The 21,137-nt window shown below is 33.8% G+C and overlaps 1 protein-coding gene across 1 annotated transcript in view; it reads right to left on the bottom strand.

The window, feature by feature from the left end:
• Window positions 1-437: 437 nt before the first annotated feature.
• ROR2 (receptor tyrosine kinase like orphan receptor 2) overlaps window positions 438-21,137 on the bottom strand; it is a 301,924-nt gene continuing 281,224 nt past the window's right edge. The window contains exons 6-9 of the mRNA XM_043978627.1: window positions 9,046-9,360; window positions 7,682-7,927; window positions 4,562-4,764; window positions 438-3,246 (exon numbers count right to left, since the gene is read on the bottom strand). Coding sequence (XP_043834562.1) covers window positions 1,804-3,246; window positions 4,562-4,764; window positions 7,682-7,927; window positions 9,046-9,360 — 2,207 coding nt within the window. The 3' untranslated portion in view covers window positions 438-1,803. The remainder of the gene's footprint in view (window positions 3,247-4,561; window positions 4,765-7,681; window positions 7,928-9,045; window positions 9,361-21,137) is intronic.

The following is a 21,137-nucleotide window of genomic DNA, read 5'->3' as shown; positions in this document are numbered from 1 at the left end:
ATTATTATCTGCCTGTATGTAACATTTTCCCTCCAGTAAACTGCAATAATTCAGAGTAGTTATGAGGAAGTCTGATATGAATGAATACAAATCAGAATTATGAGTAGAAAGTTTTTTTAAAGAAATACATTTGTATTCCTTAGGTCATAAGGTGAAAACTAAGTGGCTATGTATTGTCCAGAAAAGGTCCTTTAACAAATGAAACTCTGAGTCAACACATAAACTATATAATTAAGATATGAATTATATAAATTATTACTTCTAAAATATTTGATAATGTTTTTAAAGTACCTTATAGCTTTATGAAATTTAAATACTCAACCATTTCCAACATTTTATTGCCACCATAAAAACGAGTCCTAAAGATAAATTAATCAAACTTTCTCTATAAATTTATTGAATCCAATAGATATTGGATTTACAAATGATGACTATCATGTGTACTAGCCATAATACAGTGTGTGTTTTTATAGAATTCATGAAATGAATGGACCTTATTTTCATATTTTATAAAAATGAACACTATAAAATACAACAAAATTGTATCCTCAAATGAACAATGAAAACAGATAAATTATAAAATCATTATTTAAGATGAAAATACTTCAATGAAAAAGGTATATGAAATGTAATAAAATATAAATTACATTTTAAGTTCTGTACATGATTCATCTTAAAGAAAAAAGAACAAAGCTGCATTATGTATTGTATTTTTTTGGATATTCCAAAATCAGGAGCCACTTTCCCTGAATGTAAGGTGGGTAGATAGACATGCAGAATCATTAAAATTATTCAATTTTTAAAATACATGTGTGAGTTTTTTTAAGGCACCAATTTAAATACATTTAAGAAGACTTGTTTTCAAAAACCTCTTTCATATTTGACAACCAAGATAAAACTGCAAAGTTTGGGTTTGTAGCACACAGTAAATGTCCCATTCTCTTTTTTTTTTCAAGTGAGGCAATTGGGGTTAAGTGACTTGCCCAGGGTCACACAGCTAGTAAGTGTTAAGTGTCTGAGGCCAGATTTGAACTCAGGTACTCCTGACTCCAGGGCCAGTGCTCTATCCACCATGCCACCTAGCTGCCTCCCATTCTCTTTTGATTTGTGAAATAATAAGTCTTTTTTTTTACTAGAGGGAGAAAAGAGTAGTGCAGCAATGGGAAGAAAAGCTCATGTTCATGCCCGAATCTTATTTGGAGATTTTTGCCACATTACTCATTGGAAACAATTCTCTCTGCCTTCTTTAATTCTGTTTTCCCAGAGTTTTGAGCCACTTTGATCCAAAAACAGATAAGTAATTTAAAATGTTTTTATTATTAGAAACAAATATCACCAGCTCTGTTTTTTAAAAAAATCCTATCAGTGAGATAAAGTACCCTAAGTTGTTTATCTTGGTACCTCACTTCAGGACTCTTAAAATAATCTTCTCCTCTCCCTGTCCAGCTTAGGAACTGTGGACTAAAAGTACAATCAATTACACACATGCAAGGCTACTCAGCAATATGTTGCACAGCAACAGTATCTTCTCTTAGAGCAGTTTCTCTCAAGGATTATTGACAAAAATAAAGCAGCAGTTCTATATTATCAAGTCTTCAATAATTTCAACAATATCTCTGGAATAGCATTACTGCTGCATCTAGTATTTGCTTTCTGTTGTGTCAATGATGGCTAAATTTTCTGATCAATTAACTGATCATATAGCCCTTAGAGGATCACAGTTTTAAAAATAGCCCCATTAAAAAGATGAAACCAAAGGAAAAAAAAGAGATGAAACCAAAGTTAAAAGGTCATCTCTTTCACCTATGCTTCTGATGGAATTTCTGCTTCATCTATCTGCAGGTGTGTGTCATTGTCACCTAGTAACTCTGTTTCAGGAACAGAGCCTTCTTCCTCTTCTTCCTGGACAGGATTCTGAGCTACATCTTCCACTGTATTGAGAGCATCATCATTTCCCTCTGAAAGAAGAGCTGCCCTGTCAGCTACAGATGTGTTGGAGGGGGCTGTTGTTACATAGCCTGTGCTTGTAGAACCACTACCACTGTGGTGGGATCCTGGTTTGGGAATCATCTGAGAAGGCATCTGTTGAGGGGCCATTTGCATGGGGATTTGGACTGGGTAAAAATTAGGCAAATAAGCACCATAAGCAGGCATTGGCTGATAACCATTCACTGGTATATAGAGTTGGGGAGGTGGGACCATGGGTCTTATCTGCCCTTTCACTGGAATGAACTGTGGCTGAGGGAAAGACTGAGTTTTCTGCTTGGGTCCAATGTATCTGGTATTGCTAACATTGCTCACTGGGCTTGTGCTAAGAGAACTTGTCTGTGTGGTGTTGCTTGCTCCAGATGTCTGGGCTGAACTATTATAATTAGAAAGATTCCCCCATGTTCTCAGCCTATTATGGATGTCTTTAAATCTTGGTCTTCTGTTGGGAAATTCATTCCAGCATTCTATCATCAATGTATACACCCAGGCAGGACAATCATCAGGACAGGGCAAAATCTGCCGATTCCTTATCATTTCAATGACGTCCTGGTTAGAGTATCCACAATATGGCTGAAGGCCATAGCTGAATATCTCCCACAGCACCACTCCATAGGACCATATATCAGAATCAATGGAAAATTTGCCATACATAATTGCCTCAGGGGACATCCAACGGATAGGGAGAAGAGAATTTCCTATCAGTTTGTAGTAGTCAGCAGAATAAACTTCCCTAAAAAGGCCCAAATCTGATATTTTTACATTAAGCTTATCAAATACAAGTATGTTTCTGGTGGCCAAGTCTTTATGGACAACATGGTGGCTAGAAAGGTATTCCATCCCTGCAGCTACTTGTACTACAATATGGAAAAAATCTGCTGGTTCTAATGTTGATTTAACTGTCTTGTCATCATCAGTGCTTCCCACATCTGAATGGGGAGACCTCATGACCAAGAATTCATGGAGGTCACTGTGGGAGCAATAACCAAATATCATGCTGATGGGTTGTTCTTTGGTCATGATTCCCAGCAAACACACAATATTTGGATGTTGCAACCTTGATCTCATCATGGCTTCATGTTTAAATTCTTCTCGGAGTGGTACTTCTGCTTTATCTTTAAGTGTTTTAATAGCTATGGTTTGTGTCTGTTCCCCAGGTGTTGTACCAAAGAGGTGACCTTTGTAGACTTTCCCAAATCTGTCTTCTCCTAGCTCTTCCATGAACCTTATAGTAGACAGATTGATCTCCTTGAGTTTGGCCTGAAAAAGAGATAATCACAATGATATATTTTCTAAATTTGTAACAACAGAAACATCTATACATAAAAAGGAAAAACTCAATCTGATTGTTAATTTTGGGGTTTGATTCAGAGGAATTACAATACTTGATGTCAGTTACCTAAGTGTAAATTTATTTCCCATAAAGAATCTTCTGTATGGACATTTCTATTTGATATTGATATAGGTCATAGTAATTGCAAATAATGAAGAATGTTCTTTGAATCTCTGTATCTCAGCAGATCAAAAGGTGCCAAATTAAACTATATAAAACTTTGATGAGATACTTTTCATATAAATTAGCCATATCACCTTAGGATGCTATCTCATCATATTAATTAATGATTTTTAATACTTCCATAGAAAATTAGGATTATGTTCTTTCCCTCCTAAATCATATTTTTTTATTAGAGAATTTAAATCATCCTTTCAATTAAAAAAGTTTTCTAGAAATGGAAGAAGTATCTATAACATTTCAAAAACCAATAGCTAAGAAAAATCTTTCTGTATAAATTCAGTCACTCCTATGGCACAGTAGGGAAATGCAGCCTAAACAGAAATTGCTCCATCACATGAAACAATAGAATATTTCCATGTCACAGAAATATTACAGGTAATATAAAAAATGAGGAAATCTATATTTGAGAATATTGCATGGTTGATAGATTGCTTTCCTATTAACAACTGATGGTAAACAGTTAATATCACCTTGATCTATCCTTTAGGAAAAGAAAGTTTAATTATTCAAGAAAGATAAATCTTGTTGAATACTAATTCTTTCAATTATTATGTTTATATATAAACATATATGTAAGATATGTTTGTTATATATTATATAGCTACATAGATATCTAAAAAGATAACATATTTGCTATTACATCTTCAAAGGACAACCAAGGGCACACTATATTGTAAAATATATAGGGTGGGCCAAAAATCATGGAGGGGTTTCAATATTTAATAAGTCCTTTATTTTTTGTTTTTAATTTACAATTCCATGGCATCATATAAAGTATATATAGGAAATGAATTTACATTATGTGTGAAAAATCAAATCTCATAAATGACAAAAATAAAGAAAAAAACATTTTCAAAAAACTATTAAAGCACCATGACTTTTGGTCCACCTTGAAAAAACTTAAGGATACAGACACACACACAAACATAGATATACATATATACACACATAGATATACACATATGTGTATATCTATGTATGTATGTATATGTATATATGTGTACACACACACAGAGTAAACTGTTCAAGTCAACTCTGGAAATGATTATACAGGGATACCTGTTTGTGTTGATTAATAAGTGGCATTTCCATGTCCTGGCTAGGGGATGCCATCAGCTGGCGCCGTTGTGGTGTGGCACCAGATGCTTTTTGTTTATTTCTACACATACAGACCAAGAAGAAAAGGCATGCAATGACCAAGGGTATTGCAATGCTAGGGACCAAGATGTAGAGGATTCCCATTTTACTGCTATCCTGGGGACCTGTTAAGAATAAGTATTAAATGCTGTTTCAAATTATCTTTTTCAATAAGAAGCACTCATAAAATATTTAAATGTACAAATATACCCTCTTAAACTTCATAAAAAGGCAAAATGCTGAACTTGAAAAGCAGCATAAGCTAAGCTCATATAAATATAATATACTTTCCTATATACTTGAAACTAAATAATATCCATTGTAATAATTAATAACTGCATGCTAGAATTAACTGAAGGCAGTTAATATTCATTTTCCTTACTTAGTACAGTATATTTATTTTGAAATGTTTTTATGTAATAAATGAGATCAAATCACAATTTCCTATCACAAACCGTTGAATATGGGTGAAAATGAAACAATTGTGCATTCTGTCTTAATGCTGAAATATTTGTTATTGCACATTTCACAATAGCTTTAGTGAAGCTCTTACAATCTGAGATGATTCATTGGTGATTGAAATTTCAGTAAAGGCATTGAGAAGTAATGAGTTCATGAAGGGAAGACAGAATCATTGGATCATATTAGCCACACTAGTTTTTCCCTACGACTATTGAAATTATTTTATTTTTACTTTTAAAAGTAAAGAACAATATATAGGATTTTCACTTTCAGGTAAATGACACTATTTCATAAACTGGTAAAATTCTAGTCAACCAGTCAACAGTATTAGCAAAAAAGCAATAAATGTGTGCAGAACACTGTATGAAAAACAGTAGGGAGATTCAGCCTAAATAGAAATTGTTTTTCTGAGCTCATTCGCATGAAACAATAGAATAGTTCCATGTCACAAAAACTTCACAGGCAATATAAAAAGAGGTGAGGAAATCTATATTGGTGAGAACTGCATGTTCGATGGACTGCTTTCCTATGGTCTATTGATGATAAATAGGCTTTACTGATAAAACTGGAGAATATTAGAACTGGAACAAATTGTAGAAGTCAACTATTCCAATCACCTCATTTTATAATGAAAAATCAGAGGACCAGAAAGGTGAAGTAATTTGCCTACTTTTACATGAAGAGTTTTGTATGCCAGAAAAATACTTTAACACTGAAAACACCATTCTTACTAAATTATAGTTTAGTGACATTGTTCTTGGTAAGGCAATAAAGAATAGCAGAAAGAGCACTGGAATTGAGGTCAGGCAAGACCAGTGTTTGAATTCAAAGTTAAATACATATAAATTATATAACCATGGGTGAGACACTTAACTCCTTTAAGTTGCCTTTTTGGCATCTGTAAAATGAACATCATAATACTTGGGGTACCTACCTTATTGCACTGTAGTAAGAATCAAATGAGATACCATATGTAAAGCATTTTATAAATCTTAAATCACAATGTAAAACTCAGCTATCATGAGTAGTTAGTAAAAGCCACTTGGAGACAGTTTTGTTTCTTTCCTTTGGATAAAGCTCTAGTGACTTCAAAGTTAATTCCTGGCTGAAAGGGGAAAATGTAACTAAATATCCACTCCCTGTCTTTACCCTCATCTCTACTATGTCATCTTGGAATGAAGCAGATTCTATTTTAGAAGGTTGAAAAGATCAAAATCCTGTGAGTCAAGGGGGCAGCTAGGTGGTGCAGTGAATAAAGCACTGGCCCTGGATTCAGGAGGACCTGAGTTCAAATCCAACATCAGACACTTGACATTTAATAGCTGTGTGACCCTGGGCAAGTCACTTAACCCTCATTGCCATGCAAAAATAAAATTAAAAAATAAAATACAATAAGTAAAATCCTGTGAGTCAGGTCAATATCTCTGATTTTCAGACTTAAAGAGGATCCTCATGTGCTGGGTATCTCTTCTCCAACCTCAAGTTTGCCACCTTGAAGTCAAGAAGCATAGGCCATTTAGCCATTCTAATGACACATTTTCAGCAAGACCTGCCTCCCAAATATGTCTATGTACTGAGTATGGTATCAAAATGTTTGCCCTCTATTATTTCCTTGATCACAGAGAATGTTAGAATTAAAAAGAACCTTAGAGATCATTTGGTCCAACCCTTTAATTTCAAAGATAAGTGAACTGAGGCTAAAGGAATGAAACAAAATAATCCAGGTTATACAACTAAAACGGGCTAGAGCAGGGATTTGAACCCAGGTCTTCTGGTCCTAAAGTAGAGTGTTCTTTATATTTTCCTATATTACATCAAGATTGCCCTTCAAATTAATGTTGGCCAGGTTTGCTTTATATAAAAATGATGAGCAAGGGAAGACTGACTATGATGATTCTCCTTTACTAGTGATATTTGTCCTGAAGTTCTCACTATCTTAGTGATAGACTTTGTATTGTTGGCACTAAGGCTATCTTAGATAAATAGGAAAATAATTATTTCTAAATTTTATTTATTCCTATTTTATACATCACTATAAATACCCTTTGAGGGAGTACTTACACTAATGAGAAGGTAGATATGTTGAAGCAACTGGTAAACCTTCTTTCTGACTCTGAAGTGTATTTATTTTAAAGCATAATCCTCAATTTATTTATGCTGAGGTGAAAGATTCACGAATCATTGAAATACATTGATAATCTAAAAATCTCATTAATTATGACCTCTTCTTTGACAAAACCTTTAATTAGAATTGTCACCAAGTTGGAAGAATAAAGAATGTGAATTTCATAACACTTTGGTTTTGCCCACTCTGTTAAAAAAATTGAAAAACAGTGAAATGATGAAAAGCTAAAAAGGAATTAAGTGACTCTATACTCCCAAACAGGATAATTTTTGATAAATTGTAATTAAGAGGGTGATATTATCTCTACTTTATCAATAAATAACTAAGATTAGATGATTTGCCCAAAGTCAAATAAGTATTTAGTGAGAGAGTTAGGAGTCATTGTAGGGGACATTATTAATGCAAGTTTACATATATCAAATATCTGGACAATATTTAAAAAAAATAATACATACTACAAGAAGGTATGTCACACAGTTCCATGCGTACGTTTTTATTCTGTGTAAAACACCAGGGACCTTCCATTTGTCCTCCAGGATTTCGGCAGTAGGCATGCCCCCCCGATATTTCTGGGAAATCCATGCTTGACAGGTGATGACTGTGTGGATATTGGGCATTCCAGGCTTGGCACTGATGGCCTGATTGAGTGGTGCTTATAGTTCCTCTATAATCTGCTCCAGAGCCATTGTAGCATTGGTGATCTGAAGGAAAAAAAACCCTAGATTTTAGGAGTTAAAAAATTTAGGGGACATTACTTCTATACCTCAACCCTCTACCCCTTGCAATTTAGTCAAATTAAATTAACACCATTAACATAAATGTAAAATGGAATTCAGTATGACAATACAGTTTTGGGTAATTTCTGAGAAATATAATAACCTTCCAAGTGTAGCTCAAAGAGAACTTTATATTTAAATTCAGCATCTAGAATAATATAATAAAAATCAATTAATAAACATATACTAAATAAATTAGACTTCAGATTCATACTTTTAGAGTAAATATGCTATATAGTAATAAAGACTCAAATTCCATTCAGAATTAATACAGCCACCCACCATTATAAGAATTAAGTAAATATCATATGCAATGGAAATAAAGACACACACAACTTTGGGGATATGAAGATGAAACAATATCTTTGTCATTGTATACTCCAGAATAAACCACTCCCAGGTTCCATCTTAGAACATATGTGGTCTTCTCTTTTAGAAGTATTGAGAAAACACCATTTAACTGTAAAGCACATTTAAAGATAAAGAGAATCTGAGAGCTTGGAAATGAGAATGGACCTTTTCTATAGAAGGAGGCAGGGATCTTCCATCCTTTACTAGGAAAGGACAGATATCAATGGGATTTCTATTTTTTTTAAAAAGAAAGTGCAGTGGAAAAATACATTGGATTGGAATGAATACAATCTGAGTTCAAGTCATGGTTCTGATATTTATGAGCTATGGGGATTTTCCTTTGTCTCTCAGTCTCTTTGTCTTTCAAATGAAAACAGTATCACCTGCAGCATCAAACTCAAATGAGGAGGAAAACAACTTTGTAAAATTCAATACTAATAAGTTGCCATTATTATTTTAAATTAAACACAAGATAGCCTCTCCCCCAATATTTTCAGAATAATTTAAGATTTCTTTTTCTGTATGGCATAATTTGGAGCTCTAAAAGCCGTTAGTGAAATGGAAAAGAGCTAATTAAATCAAACAGGGTTGGCTGTGGTTATTAAGTCTAACTAAGAATGAAATCACATTCAGAATTCTCAGAAAATGACATGGTAGATAAGGAAAATGAGAAAAGTAAGATCAAAGCTTACATTGGTTGAGGCGTTCCACAGGGATGCCAATTCTCATGCAGTTGGCAGCCTCTGCACTTTCAGGTAGTGGTAGATCCTCACACTTGGGCAGCTGCAGCTGCATGAGGATGAGGGGATTCGAGCGGGCAATGTTATATTCTTGTTGACACAGATCATTCTCCAGAACTTCACATTCATCCCGGCACAGCTCCCTACGTTTGGGAGTCCTGGACCACTCATCACAAAGTGGAAATACAAAGTGGCAGAAGGAAGGAATAGCAAACTGGGAACACTGATCAGATAAATGGGTGGAAGTGCCAATCATGGTGAGTGCAGCTGCAAGACAATATCCAGAGTATTAGGAACACCATTTTCTTTTTTTCAATTCAATCTTATTTTCAGTTCTAGATTATTTCTCTCCCACTTCACACTTTCCTAATCATTAAGAAGGTAAGAAGAGCAAAACCCGTTATAAGTATGTATAGTCAAACAAACCAAATTAGCCAAGTTCAGAAAAGAAGGGAGGAAGGAAGGAAGGAAGGAAGGAAGGAAGGAAGGAAGGAAGGAAGGAAGGAAGGAAGGAAGGAAGGAAGGAAGGAAGGAAGGAAGGAAGGAAGGAAGGAAGGAAGGAAGGAAGGAAGGAAGAAAATATACTCTAATCTTTACTCTCTATCTTGAGGGGGACCATGCATCTAATTATGATTCCTTTAGAAGTGCTGTTGGTCACATTGTTGATCAGAGTGCCTAAAGCTTTCAAAGTGGTTTATCTTTACATTGTTGCTTTTATTGTATAAATTGTTCTGATTATGTTCGCTTTACTTTGGATCACCTCACCAGTTTCCAAATAATCACTGTTCACATAGTCTACAGGTTTCACTCTTGACAAATTCAGGAACATACATTAAAGGAAATGGTGCTATTCCCCAGTAGGAAGGATTAAGTCAGACAAATGGAGATGTTGTAATTTCTTATATGATTCTCTTTACAAAACTTAAAGATCTGAGTTTGAAACATGGATCCAACATTTACCACCTTTGTGACCTCCTCAAACATCAGTGTCAGTAAAAGAGATATGATATTGAGGCTACTTTTGTTAACTGTTAAATGATACTAGGTCACATTTAATGTAAGCCAAAATTCAATTAATGCAACACATGAGGTATTCAAGGTGTTTTACTTGCTGCTACACTGTCAATCTGCAGTCATCATGTGATCTTCTGCTATGTACTATATAACCAACAGTAGTTAACTGGTTTTTTTTTTCAAAGCACTACTTGAGATGGTAACACTGCCAATACAAAAAAAAAAAAAGAAGAGGCTAATTATTACACTGGAACAAAAATTTTATATAACTGAACAGCATGAAAATAGTCACAATAGCTATAAAATAGGACAAGATATCAGAATACCTTACTCCATGGTACATGGTACTTCTTTTATTTCACACAGGTGAAATAAAAGAAAAAGGGCAACATGTTATCAGCTTTCTGTGGTGTAATAACAGTAGAAGTGTTCCAACAATAGAAATGTAGTGGTTTTTATCTGTTTGATTGAAAACAGAAATTAGAACACTTTCCTCTAATAAGGAGTCATTGAAGACAAAAGCTTCAAATTTATTTTAGGCAGGAAAAAATGGAAATGAAGTAGATAGTGATGAATATTTTTATTGAAAACATTGGCTGGTTTGCAGGTGGCCAGTGCAGATGAGGATGTGGAAGATAAATATCCTGATGGTATTTTTGTTTGTTTCTTTTGTTTTTGTTTTTCTGCAGGGCAATGAGGATTAAGTGACTTCCCCAGGGTCACACAGCTAGTAAGTGTCAAGTGTCTGAGACCTCATTTGAACTCAGGTCCTCCTAAATCCAGGGTCATTGCTTTATCCTCTGCACCACCTACCTACCCCCGATATCCTGATGTTCTAAAGAAAATAATTTAAGAAGGTGGATACACTGATCAACAAAATTTAATTGACTTATTTAAGAAAAGGATGCCTGCTCACATTAATATTTCTGCAAAAGAAAAAAGAAACCCTCAACTTCAACTTAAAGTGTCTAAAAATTGCCTAATACCAGCTAGGTGGCACAGTGAATAAAGCACTGGCCTTGGATTCAAGAGGACCTGAGTTCAAATCCGGCCTCAGACACTTGACACTTACCAGCTATGTGACCTTGGGCAAGTCACTTAACCCTCACTGCCCCACAAAAATGAAAAAAAATTGCCTAATACTTTTATTGAGATAATGTAGAAAGGGATTTTAAATGACAACCACAGCATGTTTATCAGTATTAAAATCCTCATACAAAGAAAGGCTACAAAGATTGATTGCTTCCAGTTCTTTGACATTTGAATAAGAAACCATTGGCGACTAAAACTGTTTTTGAAGACTGGTTTTCAAGCTATCTTAGTCCCACTGTTAAGAAATACTGCATAGGGACAGCTAGGTGGCACAGTGGATAGAGCACCGGCCCTGGAGTCAGGAGGACCTGAGTTCAAAACTGACCTCAGACACTTGACACTTACTAGCTGTGTGACCCTGGGCAAATCACTTAACCTTAATTGCCTCACCAAAAAAAAAAAAGTACTGCATGGACCACATTACTGTTTTCAGATAATGCCCTAGTCATCTGAGCAAAAATGGTTCAATGTGGATGTGGATAAAACTTTCTGTACTTACATTTGTATGCATGAAGATTTAAAGAATGAGAAGACCATTAGGTCTATCCTGATAAAAAACTTGTAAATGACAATAAAGATGTTTTACTATTTTGTCAGTGTAGGTATGCAACCTTGAGGTATTGTATCACTTTTAAGTAGTATATCAGTAATTTTAAACTTTAAAAAATTTTTCTTTCTATAGCTCCTTTGTTACTTTGTAATTGAACTACTAATGACTATATGACTACATAAGAAACAATAAAACAAAGTAAAAAAAATAGAAGAAATGAGCTATCTCATCAGAAAAAAACCTGATCCTGGATTACAGATTGAGAAGAGATAATTTAAGAATTCCTGAACTTCCTGGACTATATTTATAGAATATAGCCTAGCTATTATATTGTAAGAAATTATCAAGGAAAACTACATATTAGAATCAGAGGGTAAAACAGAAATTGAAATAATTTGCTGATCACTTCCTGAAAAAGATCCCAAAATGAAAACTAGGAATATTACAGTCAAATTTCAGAGCTCCCATATCAGAGAGAAAATACTACAAGCAGCCAGGGGAAAAAAAAAACACCCACCCACCCAACCAAACATCAAATATCACTGGACTGCAGTGCAATCAAGAATAATTTACCTGACAAAACTGGGTATGATCCTTGGCGGGGGGGTGGTGGGGTGGTGAGGGAGAGATAGATATTGATGAAATAGAGGAATTTAGAGAATTCTTGGTGAAAAGACCAGAGCTAAATAGAAGATCTGACATTCATACGCAAAGCTCAAGTAAAGCATAAAAAGGTAAATATGAAAGAAAAATCATATGGGACTCAATATGTTTTAAATGTTTTTATTCTTATATGGAAAAATGATACCTTTAATTTCTAAGAACTTTATCATTATAAAGGGAGATAGAAAGAGTTTATATAGACAGAAGGCATGGGTCTGAGTTGATTTTATTAGAATAATCTAAAAAATAAAAGGATGAGAAAGAAGGATGCACTGGGAGAAGGGGGAAAGAGGGAAATTGGAAATGTTATCTTGAGGGTTTTTATAATGGAGGAAGGGGTTTGAAACATTTTTAACTCATTCTCATCTGATCTGGTTCAAAGTGGGAAGAATAGAGAGAGAGAGACAAATATAGAGATATATAAATCTAGATATAGAGATAAATAAATATTGATAGATCTATATAGCTCTATAGATAAATATGTATAGAGATAGATCTATATAAATGAATAGCTACATAAACAGATAGATAGATAGATAGATAGATAGATAGATAGATAGATAGATAGATAGATAGATAGATAGATAGTGTGAGAATTGGAGTGACACCCCCTGCTGGAGAGATACTGTAGGAAAGCTCTGCCACAAGGAGAAGGTGTCTGAGGGCAAGCCATGTGGCTTAGAAGGTCAGTTCCTTAGCATCAGGAAGTTATGTTTGCTCATGGGTACTATTGATCAAAGCTACCAGCCAATTAGCTTGGAGCTAATGTGTGTGGACAGTCTGCGGGGAGACAAGAGGCTTCTGGGAGGAAGAAGGGGTGAGGCACGCTCTCTCTCTCTCCAGGGACCTGAGATAGATAGATGAAGGCATCTAGGCAGGCCTCTTTCTCTCTCTTCACCAAATCATTCTTATGCTCCTTAATAAATGCTTAAAAGTCTAAACTCTTGCTAAAGCTTCTAATTTATTGGTGACCACTCATTAGATTTTTAGACAGCCTAGCTAGAATTTTAGCCACCTTATAGACAGCAACTATTCAATAGATAGATAGATAGATAGATAGATAGATAGATAGACTGATATCTTACTGAACAGGGAAGTAGGAAAGGAAAGAGATAAGAGAAGGGGGGAATAGAGAGGGAAGGTTAAGAGAGGCATTGATCAGAAGAAAAACAGAATTTTGAGGAAGGACAGCAAAAAGGAGAGAGGGAAGGATAAATAGAAAAAAATGGGTTGGAGAGCAATATACAGTAATCATAATTGTTAATATGAATAGGATGAACTCACCTGTAAAATAGAAGCAGGAAACAGAATGGATTAGAAACCAGGGTACAACAATATATTGTTTACAAGAAACATGCTTGAAAGAGAAAGGCACAGTGAGAATCAAATAAGGGGCTCAAAGAGAAGCGATTATGTTTCAGCTAAAGTAAAAAGGCAGAGGTAGCAATCATGATCTCACAGAAAACAAAAACAGATTTAATTGAAGGAGATAATCCAGGAAATTACATTTTGTTAAAAGGTATCAAAGATAATGAAGTAATAGCAATACTAAACATATATGCATCCAATTGAATAGCATCCAAATTCTAAAAGGAAAAGTTAAATAAGTTACAGGAGGAAATAGTCAAACTATATTAGTGGGGGAACTTCAATTTTCCCCTTGTATAACTGGACAAATACAATCATAAAATAAATGAGAAAGGAGTTAAGGAGACAAGAGAATTTTGGAAAAGATAGATATGATAGATTCCTGGAGAAAGCTGAATGGGAATAGAAAGGATTATATCATTTCCCTCATCTGTACAAGACACCAAAAAAAAAAAATCAGTTATGTATTAGGCATAAAAACCTAATAAACAAAGGTAGAAAACCAAAAATATGAAATGTTCCTCCCTTGGACCATAATGCAATAAAAATTATACTCAATAAAGGGTCTTTAAGTAGAGAGCAAAAATGAATAAGAAATTAAATAACCTAATCCTAAAGAATGAGTGGGTTAAAGCTCAAATCATAGAAAAAATTAATTTCCTTAAAGAAATGAAAACAATGAGGCAACATACCAAAATATGTGGGATGCTGCCAAGGCAGTAAGTAGAAGGAAAATTTTGCCTCTAAATTATTACATTAATAAAAAAGAGAACACAGATGAATGTGGCATGCAACTAAAAAGAACTATAAAAAAATTAAATCTGCAATTAAACACACACAAAAAATCCTGAAAAGAAAAGGAGAGATTAATAAAATGGAAAGTAAAAATACCATTGAACTAATAAGTAAAATCAGGAGTTGGTTTTATGAAAACCCAACAAAATAGATAAAGCACTAGGCAATGTGATTTTTAAAAAGAAAGAAGAAAACCCAATTACCAATGTCAAAAATGAAAAGGGCAGAAGCTCCATCAATGAAGATGAAGTTGAAGCAATTACTAGAAAATATTTTCCCTAATTATATGCCAATAAAACTGACAATCCAAGTGAAATGGATGAATATTTAGAAAAATATAAATTTCCCAGATTAGCAAACAAGGAAATAGAATGATGCTACCTTTAAAAAGGAAATTTGAAAAGTGATGAATGAGATTTCTAGGAAAAAATCCACAGGACCAGATGCTACCAAAGTGAATTCTACCAAACATTTAAAGAACAACTAATATAAACACTATATAAACTATTTTAAAAAAATAAGTAGAGAAGTCCCGACCAATTCTATGTCACAAACATGGTTTTGATACCTGAACCAGGGAGAGCAAAAACAGAGAAAGAAATCTATAGGCCAAATACCTGGTGAATATTATTTTTACTTTCTAATATTTTTTCTAATTGTATGCAAAAACAATTTTTTTACATTTTTAAAAAAATTTGAGCTTCAAATTCTTTTCCCCTCTCTTCCCTCTTATCTCTTTCCAGAAAAGGCCATTAATTTGATATGCTATACATGTGCAGTCATGCAAAATCTATTTCTATATTAGTTATGTTGTGAAAGAAAACACAGACCATAAAAAATACCTCGAGAAAAAAATTTTTTAAATGCTTTGATCTGCATTCAGATACCATCAGTTCTTTCTCTGGAGAAGAATAGTATTTTTCAACATAAATCCTTTGGAACTGCCTTCGATCCTTGTTTTGCTGAGAATAGCACAGGTGATCATCATACAATATTGTTGTTATGATGTTCGGTGTTCTCCTGGTTCTCTTCAATTATTTATCATCAGTTCATGCCAGTCTTTTCAGGTTTTTCTGAAACCATCCTGCTTACCATTCTTTATAGAACAAGAGTTTTCTATCACAATAACGTACCACAACTTGTCCAACCATTCCCCAATTGATGGACACATTTCAATTACAAATTACACTTACAATCTCAATTACAATTTAAATTTCAATTACAAATTCTTAGAGCTACTGTAAATATTTTTGTACATATAGGTTCTCCCTAAGGAATATTAACATAAAAATTTTAAGTAAAATACTAGCAAGGAGACCAAACTATGTCACAAAGATAAAACACTATAATAAGGTGGCATTTATATCAGGAATGCAGGGTTAGTTCAGTATTAAGAAAACTATAAACATAATTGATCACATCAATTACAAAAAGGATAAAAAAGATGATTATATCAACTGAGGAAGAAAAAGCTTTTGACAAAATACAACACTAATTCCTATTAAAAACATTAAAAAACAAAGGAATAAACAGAGTTTTCTTAAAATCTTAAGTAGCATCTATTTGAAACCAAAATTAAACATCATCTGTTTTGAGGAGAAACAATAAGATCAGGGTGAAGTAAGCATGTCCATTTTCACCACAATGATACAATATTGTACTAAAAATGCTCCCTCTAGCAATAAGACAAGAAAAATAAATTAATAGAATAAGAATAGGCAACAAGGAAAGAAAATTACCACTGTTTGCAGAAGACATTGATATACTTAGAACCCAATAAAATCAATTAAAAAACTAGTCAAAATAATTAACAAATTTAGCAAACTTGTAGGATATAAAATAAACCCACATAAATCACAAGCATTTCTATATATTACCAATAAAATCTAGTGGGAAGAGATAGAAAGAGAAATTCCATTTAAAATAACTGTTGTACTGTTGATCATTCTCTTCACCCTGATCTTTTCTTTCCTCTAGGTTTTCATGACACTGTTCCTTCCTGATTCTCCTCCTACCCATCTAGTTGGTTCCTTTACTGTATCCTTATTCATGCCATGCACACTAAACATGTGTCACAAAGGGCTTATTCCTGAGCCCTCTTTTCTTCTCCATCATTATTTCAGCTCTCTTGGTTTCAAATTTCATCTCTAAGCTGATGTTTCTGAAATCTACTTATTTGGCCCTAACCTTTCTGTTGATTTCCAATCTTATGTCACCGACTATCTACTGGACATCCCAAACTGGATTTCCCATAGCAATCTTAAGCTTAACCTGCCCAAAACAGAAATCATTATCTTCACACACACACACACACACACACACACACACACACACACACACACACACACACACAAACACACACATATCCTTCATTCACTCTTCTTAACTTGACTATTACTGTTGAAGATATCACCATCTTTTCCCAGTCACTCTGGTTCACAATCTAGATGTCATCTTCATCTCTTCACTCTTACTCCCCTGCCCCCTCCCCATTCAATCTGTTCCCAAGGCCTGATTTTACCATTGTAAAACCCCGCCTATATGCCCACTTCTCTCCTCTGACACTACTACCACCTTGGCACAGACCCTCATCACCTAAGGCCTGGTCTAGGGCAATAGCCTGCTGGTTGGCCTCTCTACCTCCAGCAACATTGTTTGATGATCAACTGTGATAGACTTGGCTCTTTTCAGCAGTGCAAAGATACAAGACAATTTCAAAGAACTCATGATGGAAAATGTTCTCCACATCCAGAAAAAAAGAACTGTGGATTCTGAATACAGATTGAGCCATACTGTTTCTACTTTTTACTTTTTTCTTTCTTTCTTGAGGTTTTCCCTTGTGTTCTGATCCTTTTTTCAAAATATGACTAATGCAGAAATATGTTTAATATGATTATCAAATTGCCTTCTGTCTTGGGGAGGGTGGAGGGAAGAGAGGGAGGGAGAAAAATTTGGAACTAAGAATCTTATGAAAACAAATGTTGAACACTATCTTTACATGTAACTGGAAAATAATAAAATACTTTTATGAGGTAAAAAAAAAATAAAATAACTGCAGAACATATAGAATTGTCTACCTTCTAAGAGATAACCAGGAACTATATGAACATAATTACAAAACATTTTTAATACAAATTCAGATCTAAACAACTAGAGAAATATTAATTGCTTATGGATATGCCAAGCCTATATAATAAAATGAGACAATTCTACTTAAATTAATTTGCATATTGTGTCAAACCAATAAATTACCCCCAAAATGTTGTATATACCTAGAAAAAATAATGACAAAATTCACCTGGAAGAACAAAACGTCAAGAACAACAAAGAAATTAAGGGAAAAATTGAAAAGGAAGGTGGTCTCCCTGTACCAGACCTAAAAATATATTATAAAGAGGCAATCATCAAAAATATTTGGTACTGGCTAAGAAACACATTGGTGGATCAGGGAAATAAGTTAGGAAAACTGGAAAATAGTATGGCAGAAAATAGGTATAGACCAGCATCTTACACCATATACCAAAATAAGGTCAAAATGGGTACATGATTTAAACATATAAGGTGATACCATACAGAAATTAGGAGAGAAAGGAATATCTGTCAGATCTATGGAGAGGGGAAGAATTTATGATCAAAGAAGAGATAGAGAGCAAATCAAAATATAAAATGGATAATTTTTAATACATTAAATTAAAAAGGTTTTGTACAAACAAAATAAATACAACCAAGATTAGAAGGAAAGCAGAAAGCTGGGAAACAATTTTTACAGGCAGTGTTTCTGATAAAGGCCTCATTTCTCAAATATATAGTGAAATGAATCAAATTTGTAAAAATATAAGTCTTTCCCCAACTGAGAAATGGTCAAAGGATACGAACAGGCAATTTTCAGATGAAGAAATTAAAGCTATAATTAGCAATATGAAAAAATGTTCTCAATCACTAATGATCGGAGAAATGCAAATTAAAACAACTCTGAGGTACCACCTCATACCTATCATATTGGCTAATATGGTATAAAAGGAAAATGAGAAATGTTGGAGATGATATGTGAAAATTAGAACACTAATGCACTATTGGTAAAGTTGTAAACTGATCCAACCATTCTGGAGAGCAATTTGGAACTATGCCCAAACTATACCCAAAGGGTATGTGCATACCCTTTGACCCAACAATACCACCACCTGGGTGTGTATCCCAAAGCAATCATAAAAAAGGAAAAAGGACCACCTGTAAAAACAATTTATAGCAGTTTTTTTTTTTTGTGGTGGCAATGAATTGGAAATTAGGGGGATACCCATCAATTGGGGAATGCCTGAACAAGTTGTGGTATATGAATGTAATGGAATACTATTGTGCTATAAGAAATTATAAGCAGGCAGATTTTGGAAAAAAAACCCGTAAAAGCTTAAATGAACTGATGCTGAATGAAGTGAGCAGAACCAGGAAAACACTGTATACAGTAAAAGCAACACTATGTGATGGTGAACTGCAATAAAATTAGTTCTCAGAAATATAAAAATCCAAGACAATTCCAAAAGACTCATGATGGAAAATGCTCTCCACATACAGAGAAAGAACTATGGAGTTTGAATACAGATCAAAGTATTCTATTTTAATTTTATTTGTTTTTTTCTTTCTTGTGGTTTTCCCCCTTCATTCTGAGTCTTCTCTCACAGCATGATTGCACATTTGTAACCTATATCAGATTGCTTGCTATCATGGGGAAGGAAGAGGGAAGGGAGAAAAACTTGGAACTCAAAATCCTACAAAAATGAATGCTGAAAACTAAGAAAATACTATTGCTTATTAAAAATATCAAGGAGATAAATGAAAAAAATCTGAAGGAAGGCAGCCTAATAGTACCAGATTTTCAAGCTATATTACAAAGCAGTAATCATCTAAACAATTTGGTAGTGCCTAAGAAATTGAATCATTGGAATACACAGTAGTAAATACAATGAACAATACGTAGTAATAAATGACCACAGTAATTTAGTGTTTGATAACCCTAAAAATCCAAACTGTTGGGGCAATAATTCACTATTTGACAGAAAATGCTGGGAAAACATCCCTCAAAAAAATTATATGTATATGTATATGTATATGTATATGTATATGTATATATATATATATACAAATATATATATATATATATTTATGTGGAACTGATCCAAATCACTAATTATTAGAGAAATGCACATTAAACTTGCATATACTTTTTGACCCAGTAATAGGTCTGTATTCCAAATTCCAAAGAGATCAAAGGAAAATAACACATATATACAAATATATATATATATATATATACATACATACACACACATATATATATATGGCAACACTTTTGGGATAGATAACAATTGGAAGTTGATGGGGTCCCCATCAATTTTGGAATGGTTGAACAAGCTGTGGTATTTGATTGTGATAGAATACCATCATGCTCTATGAAATGACTTTTTTTGTATACAATAGCAACAATAATGATCAACTGTGAAAGACTTAGCTACTCTAACCAATGCAATGGTCTAAGACAATTCCAAAGGACTCATAATGAAAAATACTATCCACCTTCAGAGTGAAAACTGATGAACTTGAATGTAGACTGAAGCGTATTATGCTTACTTTATTCTGCTTGATTTTTTTGAAACATAGCTAATATGGAAATATATTTTGCATGATTTCACACTTTATAATTAATATCTTTTTCTTGCCTTCTCAATTATTTGAAGAGGGCCTGGGAGGAGGGAGAAAATTTAGAACACAAAATTTTTTTAAAAATCAATGTAAAAAAAATACTTGTTCTTTTCTTAAGAAATTCCAAAAAAAAAAAGTTCCAGGAATACTGTAGAAAAAAATTAGCGTTCCTGCATTAAAGAAAATATACTTCAAACATCCAGAAAGAAGCAGTACCTACCAGCTTCTATGAAGAAACAGAGATCTTGGATTACAACTTTCCAAAATGGTGAAGGGAAGGGAGTAGGCATTTATATAGAACCTACTATGTGCAAAGCATTATACTAAGCACTTTACTGATATTATCTAATTTGATATAAAGGGAAAATCAAAAGATATAGACTTACAACCAAGAATAACTTACCTTACAAAGCTGAGTATTGTCCTACAGGGTTCTCCTCAGAGGGCTTGTAAAAGGGAAAGAGAAAGGAAAGCAAAAGTAATACACTACTGTATAAAAAGAGAAATGAAGGGGGAATTTGCCACTTATTTTAAATGGGGTGTATGAAAAGATGAGTATATAAGCAAAAAGGAAGGTGTGGGCTTCAGATGAACCTCAATATGAAACACGTGTGTAAACAAACAAGGCTAGGGGAAGTTAAGGGAGTAAAATAGAGGGAATAATTGTAAGCAAAACACACTTTCAGATCCCAAGTGAGGATCCCAAAAGGAAAACAAAGAAGAGAACTACAGTGTGAGGGGAGTATTCATTAATTGGAGGAATGCCTGAACATGTTATGGTATGTGATAATGGCATGTTAGGGAACTATAAAGAATGAAAAAAGAGATGATTTCATAGAATCCTGGATAGTAAGTACTGATTAAGAAC

Source organism: Dromiciops gliroides, chromosome 1 (genome assembly GCF_019393635.1).
Source record: "Dromiciops gliroides isolate mDroGli1 chromosome 1, mDroGli1.pri, whole genome shotgun sequence".
NCBI lineage: Eukaryota > Metazoa > Chordata > Mammalia > Microbiotheria > Microbiotheriidae > Dromiciops > Dromiciops gliroides.
The sequence above is the reverse complement of the archived record's forward strand: the minus strand, read 5'-3'. Positions and strand labels throughout refer to the sequence as shown.